Here is a 16,711-nt window from a genome sequence, read left to right as displayed (position 1 = left end):
CTCCACAGAACCAGATGACAATGGAAGCTCCACAGTTTTCCATGAAACTCCTCATGGCCAGCTCCACTTCTGGCATCAACAGTTGGCGTCTGCTCAGCTTCAGCAAGATAGGGCACCTGTAATCTGGATCCAAAGTGACACAAGGCTGTGGGATGGAGCTTTCTCAGCAGACATTTCTTAGTGGTGCATGGTTCAGCTGCTGAGGCCACAGGTCAGTCTGTTGCTCCTTCTGTTCATACCATTTCCCTCACTCTGCTCTTGATGGATGTGTGGAACCTGGCAGACAGTTTGGCCTTAATGGAAACCCTCTGCACAACTTCAGAAGCAGTTACTAAGCATACACACCCAGGGATTACTATACCTCCCCACCACCTCCTCTAGATGGTTCTGGGGCTGGGCCCTTCTAACTAAGTGTCTTGTCCTGCTCTCTGCAGGTGTGTAGAGTAGAGATATATAGTATTCAACAAAAGTCCATGTCTCCTCCCCACTGCTCTCTCCCTTACGTTAGACTTAAAAAGAATTGCTGCAATATGAGCCTGTGGGTTACAGTGACATTTACAGTATATGGACTGCATCTGCAGGGAAAACAGAGAGAACGATAGCAGGACTATAAGGTTCTGATTCTTCAGGGCATTAGTTTATTATCCGTGGGGATGGTGGATTCCAGTGTCTGGGTAAAGAGGGCTAAAGATGCTGACAGGACTGGTGTTGGTGCTACAGGTGATTTAATTGTTTTTCTGGCTTTCATTGTTTTTCTCCCCAGTCCTTATCTTAAATGCTTCAGCACTGGGCCTTCAGATCATTCACTTGGGAAGACTACTTCCCCTCTAACAAACCCTCAATGTCAGGATTTTTTTCTGATGTCTAGGCTGAAGTTTTTCTTTATTCATTTCATCCCATTATTCTTAATCATAATTCAGCGTCCCCACATAAATAAATCTTTCCTTTCCTCATGATTCACAACTTTAAACTCTTTGTACACTTTTATCATCTCTCCACTTATTCATCACTTAGCCAATCTTGCTAATTTAGTAGACCTGAAATATTTTCCACAGGAAAATGTCTTTTTCTCAAGATCAAAACTTTCCCTGGGCAACATATCAATTTTGACAAAATTTTGTTTTGAAAAAAAAGAAAAGAAAGAAATTAAGCATTACAGATGTCTAGGGGTCATAGTGGACCACAAGCTAAATATGAGTCAACAGTGTGATACTGTTGCAAAAAAAGCAAACGTGATTCTGGGATCCATTAACAGGTGTGTTGTAAACAAGACACGAGAAGTCATTCTTCCGCTCTACTCTGCGCTGGTTAGGCCTCAACTGGAGTATTGTGTCCAGTTCTGGGCACCGCATTTCAAGAAAGATGTGGAGAAATTGGAGAGGGTCCAGAGAAGAGCAACAAGAATGATTAAAGGTCTTGAGAACATGACCTATGAAGGAAGGCTGAAAGAATTGGGTTTATTTAGTTTGGAAAAGAGAAGACTGAGAGGGGACATGATAGCAGTTTTCAGGTATCTAAAAGGGTGTCATGCGGAGGAGGGAGAAAACTTGTTCACCTTAGCCTCTAATGATAGAACAAGAAGCAATGGGCTTAAACTGCAGCAAGGGAGATTTAGGTTGGACATTAGGAAAAAGTTCCTAACTGTCAGGGTAGTTAAACACTGGAATAAATTGCCTAGGGAGGTTGTGGAATCTCCATCTCTGGAGATATTTAAGAGTAGGTTAGATAAATGTCTATCAGGGGTGGTCTAGACAGTATTTGGTCCTGCCATGAAGGCAGGGGACTGGACTCAATGACCTCTCGAGGTCCCTTCCAGTCCTAGAGTCTATGAATCTATGTTTGTTTCCAAGTGAATTTTCATTTAAAAATTTTTCACTTAAAATTTAAAAATATAGAAAACTTGAAACTGAAAAAATGTTTGTTTTATCAAAATATAACATTTCAAGCTACATAAAAATATTCCTCAAATTAATTTCATAAGAAATTTTGAAATTTCTTGGTTTTGTTCATATTCAGAACAAAGATAAATTTCAGAACATCAGGATTTCCTGCAGAATGGAAATTCCAAGTTTCAACCACTTCTAATATTTAGTTAGTTTAATCTTTCCTCAGAATTCCATCCCTTTAGACACCTAATCATTTTCATTGCTCTTCTCTGAACTCCCACTAATCTGTCAATATCTTTCCAAATTCCAGGTGTAGCCAAATGAGGAATGGAAAAATATAAGGAAAAATTGAAAGGGTAAAAGTGCAGAGATAGCTTCAATTATTTACAATCCAGGGATTATGGGTACATCTACACTGCAGTGGGGCAGCGAGTCTGAGAGCATGGGTCAACTAACCCATGCTCACGGGCTCACACTATAAAGTTAAAAAAGTCTCACCAGGTTTCAGAGCCCAGGTTCCAGCTTGAATGGGAACGTCCACAGTGCTATTTTTAGACTCATGATCCAGATTCAATTGATACAGGCCTCTGAGACTCGCTGCTGTGAGGTTTTGTGTGTGTGTGTGCACAGAGTAGACGTATCCTATGAATTGTAAAACCTGTGTTGTAGAATAGATAGCAAAAGGCCTGTCCTGGATGGTAAAAAATGTAAGGTAAAATGTGCCTGATTCAAACTTCTATGCGCTTTTGATCAGGCTATATGAACATTAAGTGTCACAGATTGTTTAGTCTGCATTGTTGCTTAATAAATTCTGCATTTAACTAGTTGCAGCGAGACATTGAAGGTAATACCGTAGCCTTAGGTAGTGTCATTTTAACTCTCATAGGTGTAAGCCCCTTTGCTCTGAGCTATTTGGATTGGTGTAGAACATCTCACTTCAATTTGAAAATTTCCTGTGAGGTCTGAGATGGAAAATTGCAGAGTGAATACACCTTCCTTTCTTGAGTCATGCTGTCCATCTTCTAACAGGACAGTCTGCTGGTGATACCACAATTTCTCTGCTGGGACTAGATGAAATACAGCTCAGAAAGTTCAATTCCAGTTCTCCAGCCTCTTCCTAAGGACCTACAAGTACAAACAAAGGCATCATACCCAAATACTTCCAGGGCTTTTAATGTGATAGTATTAGATAAATGTACATAAATAAAATATATCTAATTCATAAAATGGTGGCTTTATTACACCAAAAGGGATTATATAGATGTGTAACTTTGATTTTATTTCTTTTCTGTTAAAGTTCAGTACAAGCAGTAGGCATGGTGTATTTAAGAATTCATTGTTAGGGTTGTCCATGTGGCATAGTTTTCTGTTTTTAGGTTTGTGCTTTATTCATCTTTTCTGAGTTGGGTTCAAGCTAAAATCCTGAATCTGAACAACTTTTAAATTGAGGAAGTTATCTGGCTCCAGTTTTAGTTATTTTTACCTTTATATTTAAAATCTCCAAGACCAGCACCAGCCAGGGAAGTCTATATATCTACTATAGCTGGAGTTTAGTAAAGTATTTGATTCAGTGTCTCAAGCAAACATGCTTGAAAATAAATCACATTAGTTTGGATATGAATATGTCATTGCTACTGAAAATGTCTGAAGGTGTAAAAAATTATAAATTGACATATATTGGGTCTCCTCTTTCTGACATCAGTGTCATCCTTCTGCTGAGTGGTAGCAGATATCAGTCGCTTTGCAGGTCAATTTTCTAGTACAGGAAAAATTAGTGTAACTTGCTTAATTGACACAAAAACAGCAGTCCTGGAACAGAGGTTGTCACACAGCATGCAAGCCGATTCCTCCTTCCAGTAATCTCAGTCCAGCAAAAATGCCCAGTTCCCAGACGGGAACTCTGACTCAGGAATTTAAGCAGAGAGCAAACTCTCCTGCCACTCATACAGTCCCCCTCTACCCAGACCCTTGTGTAATCAACAACACTGGTGTTTCTTCCAAGATTAAAAACTTGCTCTCATGGTAACAAAAGGAACTTGAAAGACTATGTGTAACAGCACCACCTTTCATAACAATATGAAGCTGAGAAAGAAGTGTCTAGAGGGGTATCACAGCAACCTGTTAAATCTCGGTTTATCTGTCACATTCATTAATAAGCTGTAAGGGTGGGTAAACAGCAAAGTAATTAAATACTAAATTGGAAGAGGTTGTAGACATCATTGACAGCAGAGAAATATTTCAAAGGTTCTTAGAGAGGCTAGAAATATTAGCAGGCAATAAAAACACAAGATTTTAACAGGGCAAAAAAAGTTAATTTGGCTGGGGAAAAGTCATCTGAAACACAGGAATTTAAGGAACAAAATACGTCACAAAATCATCAATGCCAAGAGATGTAGGAGTGAAAATGGACCAAACAATATGGGCTTGTAGTAGTAGATTTGTCTACAAATTGCTATCTTGTCACAAAACTGAGACATCTTACCTAGAACACTGTGTTCTGTATTCTGGGCACCTGGAGGATAGCAGAGAGATGCAGATAAATTGGCAAATACTCAGAGAAGAGGAAAAAGCAGTGATTAAAAGGAGTGATTGACAAATATGGTATGAAAAATCTGAAAAGAATTAATTTATTAGAACTAATTATATAAACCAGCTTAGTTAAACAATGAGGAAGTAGTGAGTTATAAAGGTCATAAAGCAGTTTACATGCACTGTAATCTTATAAATACTGAGGAAAGAATAAGAGAGGAAGATTAATTTGGATAGTCCAGGTAATCAATGATCTTTAATAATAAATAATAAATACAACCTGAGGTGTCCCCCTCCCCCTCACACATCTGTTGGTCGATGCTGAAACCCCGAGGAGGGCCTCCTCAGGAGCCTGACACCTGTCATTGGAACCCCGTGTCCCTGCTGTTGCCTGTTGCTGGAACCTGCCAGCTACAGAGTCTTGCAGCCCCTAGGACTGAAGCAGAAATGTCACAGAGGTCTCTGGAAGTCACAGATTTCATGACTTCCATGACCTCCATGACATAAAAGTAGCCTTAGTAATGGGGACAGCCACAGGATTATCCTGGCACTCCTTAGTCACAACTCTGCACAAAGGCTGCCATAGGCTGATGGTCATTCTCCACTGATGAGGGCAGATATGGAGTTCGTGTCCTCCTGAGGTGACAGAACAGCCTTTTTAGGCACAGAGCTGCTTTCCTCAGTCTGGGAAAAGGGGATTAAAAAGGAACACTAAACACAGCCTGCCTTTTGTCAGATAACGCTCCTGGCAGGTAATCCAACTCAGTGGTGAAAATAAAGCAAAGATTGACAGACTGATTTTGAGGTCATGGAATCTCAGAACTCTTCTTCACAATGACCAAGACCAGAATGAAGAACACACATGCAACTATGTTAGCAAATTCCATGTGAGAAGCCATAAAAACAAATAAATCCAGAACTTGTCAGTGCTAGCTGAACACTTGTCCATCAAAACAATGGGAGAATCCATCCATCTATCTAGTCTAGATTTAAATGTATTTGTCATTTTTCTTAGTATATTTTTAACTTCACAACAGATCTCCTCACTCATTAATGTTCCCTAATAATCAGCTGAAAATGTCCTTTATGCCCATTTTCAGATTATTACACTATCAGATCTCCTTACACAATTTCTCACCTTCATTTCCATTTCAATTCTTCAAATACCTGTAGCAAAACTCATTAAATCCCCATCAACACGATGTTTGTTGAAGTTGCACGTATTTCTTTCTTTCAATCTTCCCACTCCAATCTCTGATTTTATTTATTCATTATTTCCTGATTTACCTTCAAATTGTTGACACCCTTTTGATACTGAGGTGCCTGCAGATCCGTATGTAACAGGTTCTATCAGAAGAAGGCATATTCTGAGACTAACTCATGGCTGAGTTTTAATTGTTCTGGCTCCAGATTTTTATCCTATCTCCTCTCAAATGTCTCCTGTAAGCCCTCGAGGAACTAGATTTATCTAGTGGCAGTATCACCAAAATTCCCCAAGATGGGTGGTGCTGAAGAGTAAAAAGTTGGATTTAAAGTTTTTCATTGTTTATATAACAATAGATGGACAGTCTGTCATAAACAGATAGTAAAGGGTTAACAATTCCAGTAAACCTGGCTAACACCTGACCAAAGGACCAATTAGGAGACAAGATACTTTCAAATCTCAGGGAGGGAAGTCTTTGTTTTGTGCTGTTTCTTTGTTCTCTGTTATCTCAGGGATGTAAGAGGGACCAGACAGGTATACAGACTCTCCAATCTTCTGTTCAATTTAGTAAGTACCAGTTAGAAAGGTGGTTTAGTCTTTTTTTTGTTTGTTTTCTTTATTTGCAAATGTGTATTTTGCTGGAAGGATTGTATCTCTGTTGCAACTTGTATTTGTGCTGGGGGGAGGATTCTCTCTGGTGTCTATAAGCTGAAAAACCCTGTAACATTTTCCATCTTGATTTTACAGAGGGCATGGCTACACTTGAAATTTCAAAGCGCTGCTGCGGGAGCGTTGCCGCGGCAGCACTTGGAAGTTTGAGTGTGGTCGGAGCGCCAGCGCTGGGAGAGAGCTCTCCCAGCTCTGCATATAAACCACATCCTCTATGAGTGTAGCTTGCAGCACCGGGAGCCTCGCTCCCAGTGCTGCGGCACTGATTGCACTGAGGCTTTACAGCGCTGTATTTTGCAGAGCTCAGGGGGGTGTTTTTTCACACTCCTGAACGCGAAAGTAGCAGCGCTGTAAAGTGCCAGTGTAGCCATACCCAGAGACAATTTTTACTTTTTCTTTCTTTTATTAGAAGCTTTTCTTTTAAAAAACCTCTTTGATTTCCCCCCACCCCTTGTTAAGGCTCAAGGGAATTGAGTCTAAAGTCACCAGGGAGTGGTGGGGGGAGAGGAGGGTGAGGGAAGGTGAATTTCCCTTTGTTATAGATTCACGGAGCTTGAATCTGTCTATCTCTCCAGGATAGCCCAGGGAGGGAAAGCCTGGGAGAGGACTTGTTTTAAGATCCAAGGGGTCTGGGTCTTGGGGTCCCCTGGGAAGGTTTTGAGGGGACCAGAGTCTACCAGGCACTCCAAGTCGTGGTTGGTGGCAGTGCTACAAGATCTAAGCTGGTAATTAAGCTTAGAGGAATTCATGCTGGTACTCCATCTTTTGGACGCTAAGGTTCAGAGTGGGGGTGCATACCATGACACAGGCATCAGAAGGAGGTGTTCATATATATATCTATATATATCTATATATCTGAACAAAATGCCTTATGTCAACATTTCTGTTCATTTCACCACCAAACATTTTAATACAGGAAAGCCTATCAGTGCTGAGTTGCTATGATGAATGTCCCATAGATTCATCAGTTTTTCATCAAATGCCATCACTCACACTAGGCCACTAAAAAAAAGCCTAAACTTCCCACCATTATAACCCAACAGAAATGAGTGAGCAAGAAGTGACTTACACAGAACTGAAATTTCACACTCCTTCCAAGCAGGAGAGAATACAGAGACCTAAGACCATCAAGAACAAAGGTACTGTATATGACAGGCTGCTGAGTCACCACTTTCTATTTCAAACCCCTCCCTCTCTTTCACTGGCCCTGACAGTATGTTCTGAAGTAGTAAAGTTTAAATATTCCTGTAGTCTGTCACCTGCTGCTATGTTGCTGGGGCTGTGATAGCTTCTTATGGGTTAGACAGGGATGAAAGAAGGTAGCTCTCACACAGGGGTGACAATACAGAATTCTCTGTTCTAGCAGGAATTAGAAGTACCTGTTTGTTCCAAGCACTGTCAGTGGATGCCAGAGTTATTGAGCGGGTAATCAATGGCAGTTGTACTTGAGCTGGTTTTCAGACCTGCCCAGGTGGAGCTGACTCTGGGATCTAGTTGCTGCCCATATGAACTACAGTCTGACACAGATACTCAGAACACAGGCTCGCTCTGCCCGTCTTTATGCTCATTTTCTTCCTGTCAGACCCATCAGTTTCAGCTCCTCCCTGGAGAATCATTGCAGTGATTCTGGGAATCTTCTGCCTGGTGTCACTGGGAGCAGTGGTGGCCTTGGTTGCCAAGTGTAAGTAATTGTAGGAGAAACACTAAGGATCTGAACTCAGCCTCTATAAATATTTTGAAGACTCAATTCTGCTGATGAATCCATAGTATTTTATTGAGAAGTGTATACAAGTATTGTGTACCTAAATTTGCTTGCACCCCAGCTACATAAACTAGCAACCTTATGCTCAGCAGATTTTTTGTTTTCTCCAAAGTTTTTATGATGCCCCCAAATCACAATATTTACAGCCAGATCAGGGATTTAAACACCCCAAAGATTAAAGTCATTTGTATTCAATTTTTGGTTCGGCCTCTTACAAACACAAGGACTATTTGTGAAATGTAGATCTAAACTGAGGTTTTGAACAGCTCAGACTTGGACAGCAAATTCTGTATCTGAGAATTTTGTTCAGCCTGTTATTATGATATGGATCCTTTGCAAAATTTGGATGTCAGTGTTGGATATTTAATCCCCTCCAAAAATCTACTGTTCAGATGTAGAACTTTGGTTCAGTCCCATCCCTTCTAGTAAGTACAGTAAAATATTTCCTTGAATATTTTTAGTTGCTCATCATGTTTCCTGTAGTCTGCATGCTGATGAAAGGGTCAGTCAGATCTATTCTGCTCAGTTTTGTAGTATATTTTCTTTTACTTTTTTGTGAGCTGTGGATTTCTCTCTCTCAAACACACACACGCCAGGTACCATGTAATAAGATAGTTAGCAGTCATGCTATGTAAAGCAAAATACTTGAAAATCCTTAGCTCTGACAAATAATTAGAACATCCACTTAGTGATTGCACTATTAACTTTCAACACAGCAAAGCTCTTTATATTTCCAAGCCTAATAGCAATGGCAGGATTTTTCTCATAGGAATCCCTCTTCTGGAGATGCAACAGATCTATATCTGAGGGCCAGAACCTTATTCACACTCTGGTTGCTTTCTGAAGTCCTCTGGTGGCATGGAGTTTCCCATATTGACTCCTACAATCTTCTCCCTTCTGCTTCCATCACACAGATGTTGCCATGGGTGTGGCCAGGGCATCCTGCAGCTGGCCCCAGGACTGAATGAGCATAAAGGAGACTTAAAGCCACCTTTCCCTCCTTACTAGTCTTGTGCCAAGTTGTACAAGATTTAAGGATTTGGCCATGCAATTTTAAAATAAATTTTCCAAAATATGCACACATAAATAAATAGTTTTGAGAGATAATACTCCAAAAAAGATCAGAAATAACAAATCCAATTCCTTCAAATGTAAAGGAAAATTCATTTGTCTCAGCTGTAGCTTAATTTGAAGTAGCATAATTCATTATGCTCTCATTGTCAATTTACGGGGGGAGGGATAGCTCAGTGGTTTGAGCATTGGCCTGCTAAACTCAGGGTTGCGAATTCAATCCTTGAGGCGACCATTTGGGGATTGATCCTGCTTTGAGCAGTGGGTTAGACTAGATGATCTTCTGAGGTCCCTTCCAACACTAATGATCTATGATTCTAAGTTTTCCAGACATCCCATCCATCAGGAAATTTCACCCACTAGCAAATGGTTACACACTCCAGCCAAAAGACTTACAAGCAAACTGGAGATACGTAGTCTGGTGGGCTCTGCGTCATCTCCCCTAAGTAGCTTCCTATATGTTGATTTTAAAATGATGCAAATATTGCATATAATCATCAATATATCCAATAGCATTTCAGTTTATAATAACAGAGCCAAATATAACCAAATCAAAATATCGAACGACCAGTCTGAGGAAGTTGTAAAAGCACATGGGCACAGCCATGATTGGAATGAACAGGGCTAGAGCACATCTGTTGCTTATGTACCCAATGTTTCCTTAATGGCTCAAGCAGGAATTAATGTGGGGTAAAATCTGTAAATTTCATTGAAAATCAGTGGCACTTAGGGCCAGATTTTTAAAGGTATTTAGGTGCCCAAAATGCATTAAGTTGCTTCTGAAAATCTTGTTTGTGATCTTTGTCACATTTACTCTGCTCCCTTAGGCCCTAGGGAAAGAAGACATGCAGAGAACATTGGGTCCTCTAGTGTTCTGATATTATGCACAATGATAATGTCATATTATTAATTCAGTGAGAGGGATTCACTTTAACTGGAACATCAGCCTATAGCCGCTGGAAACACCACAGCAGGGAAAGAGCAAGTAAAGTTGAAGTTACTGTAAATGTACATCCCAGGATATAACCTGTCATTTACACACAATGTTCCATTTACTGGTGATCTGATGGGAAATGGTGAGTAATCCAACATGAACTGGGTGAAAAACTAGGTGTCATTTCCAGCACAGATGCTATGAGAGGTACAGTGTCAGCAGGCCAGCAATAATACATGTAGCCTTTGAGGTGATTTGTATGGTCCGCCGATAATACGCTTCCACACAGAGAAAGGCTACATGACTCAGTAGATAAACCAAACATATACCGTATCTGGAATAGGAATCGTAGCCTTCAGTTCAGAAATCACAGGCCTCTGTCACTTAATTTATGCCAAGGCTGAGTCCCAGTACTTCTAGGCTTGGCAGCTCATAGCCCCAGCACCTAATTGCTTGGGCCCTCGCACCTTTTTAATTACAAATTAAACACTGTACTTGAACTTATAGTATATTTTCAGGCCTCCAGTCACTAGGGCATGAGACAAATCGTTGAATAGACTTATTCTATACACTAGAGCAACAGTGAGGCACATGCCAAGTCAGTACATTACCAGATTCAATCTCTACCTACATCACAGTCATCAATACAGAAACATGCGGAGTGTATAAATGTCTTTGTTTTTTCTTCAAGGACATAAATTCAGCCTTGCCCAGAGGACTGAGGGCAACATGGAAATTCCTATTACCACTATTCTACAGACTGGATGACTTGGCAAAGGAGTAAAGATTACTGCACTTCTTTGGGCTCCAACCTCCTTAAAATTGACAGCAGAGAAGAATGGGTAATTTATTTCCCTTCAGTTTCTAGTACTATCCTTAGTATTTCCAGATGGGTCTACAAAACAGGTTTTTTTTTGCTACAACCATCTTCCCAAATGCAGCTTATTCCTGTCCATCACCAACACACTGTAATGCACGTGGCAGCCTCAGAATTGGGGGAGGAATTATGCAAAGACAATTGGGGAGCACACCCAAATGTAACTATACCTAGAATGTGTGTGTGTGTGTGTGTGTGTGCACGTGCATAGATCAATAGGTCCTTCCCACACCAACAATCCTGAAAAAGTGTAACCCAATGATTTGTTCCTTTCACCCAATCAATCTGTATAGTGGTACTGTGTATCCTTTCAAATATCTTTGCATGGAAAAGGGATGATAATGACAAATCCCTTATATCAGGGGTTTCATAATACAATCAAACCTGTCATGAAACACTTCATCTAGAAGTGACCCAAAAACTCACATTCCTGCAATTTAAAGTACATTTACCTGGCTCCTCAGAGAGTTTCCTCTTTTTATCTGATTTAAGAAATGTAGCTTTTAAAGTTCAACAATGAAGTTTCTTCTGGGGACATATTATCCCACTACAATTTCAGTTAAGTCTTTAGGTGACATTTCACTTCATTTCTTTGTTGACCTTAAGACTGCCATTATTCCACTAGCTTTTCTCTCACTGTGGTGAAATATATTGAACACCTGTTTATAACAAGACATTGGAAATATTTTAGAGGAAAGTGTGAATATACATTCTAGTCCCCATGAAACGTGTTGAAAGAAATATGATGGGGATGGTTTACTTCCCTAAGGTTTAGGGCTCTTCACTCTCATACAAGATGGTTGGGTTATATTCCCTATTCTAGTCTCTTGCACTCCAGGTCTGGTATTAGCTTGGCATCCTAGAGGAATGGGCCATTGATCTCCAGAAAAGTAGGTGTCTCACATTGCTCAATACCACCTCCTGTGGATGACTATGAAGCAGCAGTGACAGGCTCTCAAGAGTATCCCATCCAGTCTCGTAAGCTGGAAGGATGGTGTCTGTGAAATGGCCCTGGAAGTAAATGAGCTCTAGCCAGAACTCCCCAGCCACAGTCCTTTCCCAGGAGTCTATTCATTGATAAGATGGCAGAATAATTTGTATTGTTATTAAATGATTTGATTTTCTTTCCATGCAGGATTTTATAAGTTCACAAACACATTCTTATCACTGGATCGGAATATCCCATAATTCAGTTAATGATTCCTGGGTGTGGGAGGATGGCACAGCTCCTTCCAGCGACCTGTAGGTGCTGCCCAGTGGTGGAAACTATTCAGTTCCGTTTCATCTGCTTGTACATTTCTGACATATTATGGATCAGGCCCATTGCAAAGCATCCTACACAGATACGACTCTAGTGATATTCAGTTGTTCTCCATACTTCTCTCCCTCTAATTCATTATTACTATGGGCAATTTGAATAATATTAGAATATCTGTTTCCTTAGAGCTTCTTATTTATTACGTTCCCTAAGGGATGGGAAGGATCTGATGAGAAACAGTCAAATGAAAAAGAGTCCCATTCAATTATATCATGTAATGGCAGAAAGCTGAAAAGTGACAATTTTAAGTCCTTATATAGAAATGCTAGAAGTCTAAATAATAAGATGGGTGAACTAGAGTGCCTCATATTAAATGAGGATATTGATATAACAGGCATCATAGAAGCTTGGTAGAATGAGGATAATCAATCAGACACAGTAATACCAGGGTAGAAAATATAATGGTAGGACAGAACAGGTTGTGCTAGTGGGGGAGTGGCACTATATGTGAAAGAAAGCATAGGATCAAATGAAGTAAAAATCTTAAATGAACCAAAATGTACCACAGAATCTTTATAGATAATAATTCCATGCTTCAATAATAAGAATATAGTAGTAGGGATATATTACTGACCACCTGACCAGGATGGTTATAGTGACTGTGAAATGCTTAGGGAGATTAAAGAGGCTATAAAAATAAAAAAAAAACCTCAGTAATAATTTCAACCATCCCCATATCAACTGGATACATGTCACTTCAGGACAAGATGCAGAGATAAAGTTTCTTGACACCTTTAATGACTGCTTCTTGGAGCAGCTAGTCCTGGAACTTACAAGCAGAGATGCAATTCTTAATTTAGTCCTCAGGGAAGCACAGGATCTGCTACAAGAGGTAAATGTAGCTGGACCGCTTGGTAATAATGGCCATCATATAATTAAATTTAACATCCATGTGGTGGGGAAGACACCACAGCAGCCCAATATGGTAGCATTTAATTTCAGAAAGGGGAACTACACAAAAATGAGGAAGTTAGTTACACAGAAATTAAAAGATACAGTGCCAAAAGTGAAATCCCTGAAAGCTGCATAGAAACTTTTTAAAGACACCATATTAGAGGCTCAACTTAAATGTATACTCCAAATTAAAAAACATAGTAAGAGAACCAAAAAAGTGCCACCATGGCTACACAACACAGTAAAAGAAGCAGCGAGAGTCAAAATGTCATCCTTTAAAAAGTGGAAGTTAAATCCTAGTGAGGAAAATAGACAGGACCATAAACTCTGGAAAGTGAAGTATATAAGTATAATTAGGAAGGTCAAAAAAGGATTTGAAGAACAGCTAGCCAAAGACTCACAAAGTAATACCAAAAAAATAATTTTAAGTACATCAGAAGTAGGAAGCCTGCTAAACAGCCACTGAGGCCACTGGATGATCAAGATGCTAAAGGAGCACTCAAGGATAATAAGGCCATTGCAGATAAAATAAATTAATTCTTTGTATTGGTCTGCACAGCTGAGGATGTGAGGGAAATTCCCAATCCTGAGCCATTATTTTTAGGTGACAGATTTGAGGAACTGTCCCAGACTAAGGTGACATTAGAGGAGGTTTTGGAAGAAGTTGATAAATTAAACAGTAATAAGTCACCAGGACCATATAGTATTCACCCAAGAGCACAGAAAGAACTTAACATGAAACTGTAGAACTACTAACTGTGGTTTGTAACCTATCATTTAAATTAGCTTCTGTACTGAATGATTGGAGGACAGGTAACACAACGCCAATTTTTAAAAAGGGCTCCAGAGGTGATCCTGGCAATTACAGGCCGATAAGACTGACTTCAGTACTGGGCAAACTGGTTGAAACTATAGTAAAGAACATAATTGTCAGAGAAATAGATGAACATAATTTGCTGGGGAAGAGTCATTCATTTGCAAATTTGACACCATCAGCTCTGGACTAAACAAAGACTGTGAATGGCTTGCCAATTACAGAACCAGTTTCTCCTCCCTTGGTTTTCACACCTCTACTGCTAGAACAGGGCCTCACCCTCCCTGACTGAACTAACCTCGTTATCTCTAGCTTGCTTGCTAGCATATATATACCTGCCCCTGGAAATTTCCACTACCTGCGTCTGACGAAGTGGGTATTCACCCACGAAAGCTCACGCTCCAAAACCTCTGTTAGTCTATAAGGTGCCACAGGATTCTCTGCTGCTTTCACAGATCCAGACTAACACGGCTACCCCTCTGATACTTAACATATTTTTTGTAAAGGGAAATCATGCCTCACCAATCTACTAGAATTCTTTGGGGGGGGGGTGTCAATAAGCATGTGGACAAGGGAATTCCAGTAGATACAGTGTAATTAGATTTTCAGAAAGCGTTTGACAAGATCTTTCACCAAAGGCTCTTAATCAAAGTAAGTTGTCGTGGGATAAGAAGGATGGTCCTCTTGTGGATCTGTAACTGGGTAAAAAACAGGAAACAAAGGGTAGGAATTAATGGTGAGTTTTCAGAATGGAGAGAGGTAAATAGTGGTTTCCCCCTTTATTAGTATAGTACTGGTCCCCCGTTGGTCTGTACAGGGACCAATACTATTCAACATATTCATAAATGATCTGGAAAAAGGAGTAAACTGAGGTGGCAAAATTTTCAGATGATACAAAACTACTCAAGATATTCAAGCCAAAAGCAGAATGGGAAGAGTTACAAAAGAATCTCATGAAACTGGGTGCCTTGACACCAAGTGGCTGTGAAATACAATGTTGATAAATGAAAAGTAATGCACGTTGAAAAACATAATGCCAAATATACATATAAAATGATGGAGTCTACACTGGCTGTTACCACTCAAGAAAGAGATCTTGGAGTCATGGATAGTTCTCTGAAAACAACCATTCAGCGTGCACTGGCAGCCAAAAACGTGAACAGAATGTTGGGAATTGTTAAGAAAGAGACAGAAAATAAGATAGAAAATATAGTAAATAAGGAAATGTTTCTCACTCCTTCTCTTAGCACAAGAACTAGGAGTCACCAAATGAAATTAATAGGCAACAGATTTAAAACAAAAGGAAGTATTTTTTTCCACACAACACAAAGTCAATCTATGGAATGCCTTTCTAGAAGGTGTTGTGAAGGTCAAGACTATAACAGGGTTCAAAAAAGAACTAGATAAATTCATGGAGGATAGATCCATCAATGGTTATTAGCCAGGATGGTCAGGAATGGTGTCCCTAGCTTCTGTTTGCCAGGAGCTGGGAATGGGCGACAGGGGATGGATCACTTGATGATAACCTGTTCTATTCATTCCCTCTAGGGCACCTGGCATTGGCCACTGTTGGAAGACAATATAGTGGGCTAGATGGACTATTAGTCCAACCCAGTATGGCCATTCTTGTGTTCTTATGTCTTTTTGTTCTAACCTAACATGACTGAGATCTTTCTGCTCAAGAGGTACCAGAAGGTTGGAATATCAAGAAGGCTACAAGTTAGGAATGAGGTTGATTATTAGGTTGATTCAAAAATAGTTTAAAATCGTTACCCATCCCCCTACTCTCCTCTTCTACTACTTCCATAATGTGTAACACTGTATGATTGGCAAGGCTGGCAGTAATTTGTCTCTTTCCTTCTCAGGTTTACAGTAACCCAACTTTACCCTCCATGGGCCTGTGTATTTTTTGCCCAAAGAGAAGCCAAGTCTTATAACTGTGAAGATGAAAACCTCTGTATTTGTGAGAAGGCAGTTCACTCACAGCTTACTATGTTGCCAGAAAGAGACACATAGAACCATGAGAGTCATTTCTTGGCACATCCTGACTTCTGCGTATAAAGAAAGCATGGAATAATTCTTGCCCCTCAATTTATTGCATTATCATTTACTATTAATGAAGTTCACAAATATTTTCAAATACTTTGCCGCAGTGACAGAAAATGTTGAAGAGTTTGTGTCGGAAGAATCTGCCACTTGTCCATTCAGACAGAGAAGTAGCATTTTGAATTTTGCTTGTCCCCTCTTTTACTGCTGACATTGTCCCCTGGCTATTTTTGTTCAAAATCTTTATTAATGATCTGGATGATGGGATTAATTACACCCTCAGCAAGTTTGCAGATGACACTAAGCTCGGAGGAGTGGTAGATACGCTGGAGGTTAGGGATAGGGTCCAGAGTGACCTAGACAAACTGGAGGATTGGGCCAAAAGAAATCTAACAAGAAGTTTAACAAGGACAAGTGCAGAGTCCTGCACTTACGAAGGAAGAACCCCAAGCATCGCTACAGTCTGGTGACCAACTGGCTAAACAACAGTTTTTCAGAAAAGGACTTGGGGATTACAATGGACGAGAAGCTGCATATGAGTCAGCAGTGTGCCCTTGTTGCCAAGAAGGGCAATGGAATATTGGTCTGTATTAGTAGGAGCATTGCCAGCAGATCGAGGGAAGTGATTATTCCCCTCTATTCAGCACTGGTGAGGCCACATCTGGAGTATTGCTTCCAGGTTTGGGCCCCCACTACAGAAGGGATGT

At 40.1% G+C, this 16,711-nt stretch overlaps 1 protein-coding gene across 1 annotated transcript in view; it reads left to right on the top strand.

The window, feature by feature from the left end:
- The first annotated feature begins 7,333 nt into the window (after positions 1-7,333).
- LOC116837068 (killer cell lectin-like receptor 2) overlaps positions 7,334-16,711 on the top strand; it is a 29,070-nt gene continuing 19,692 nt past the window's right edge. Inside the window, exons 1-3 of the mRNA XM_032801220.1 lie at positions 7,334-7,427; positions 7,871-7,969; positions 8,512-8,552. Coding sequence (XP_032657111.1) covers positions 7,334-7,427; positions 7,871-7,969; positions 8,512-8,552 — 234 coding nt within the window. The remainder of the gene's footprint in view (positions 7,428-7,870; positions 7,970-8,511; positions 8,553-16,711) is intronic.

The sequence above is a fragment of the Chelonoidis abingdonii genome, chromosome 1 (assembly GCF_003597395.2).
Source record: "Chelonoidis abingdonii isolate Lonesome George chromosome 1, CheloAbing_2.0, whole genome shotgun sequence".
Lineage (NCBI taxonomy): Eukaryota > Metazoa > Chordata > Testudines > Testudinidae > Chelonoidis > Chelonoidis abingdonii.
This window is presented reverse-complemented; position numbering and strand designations above follow the sequence as displayed.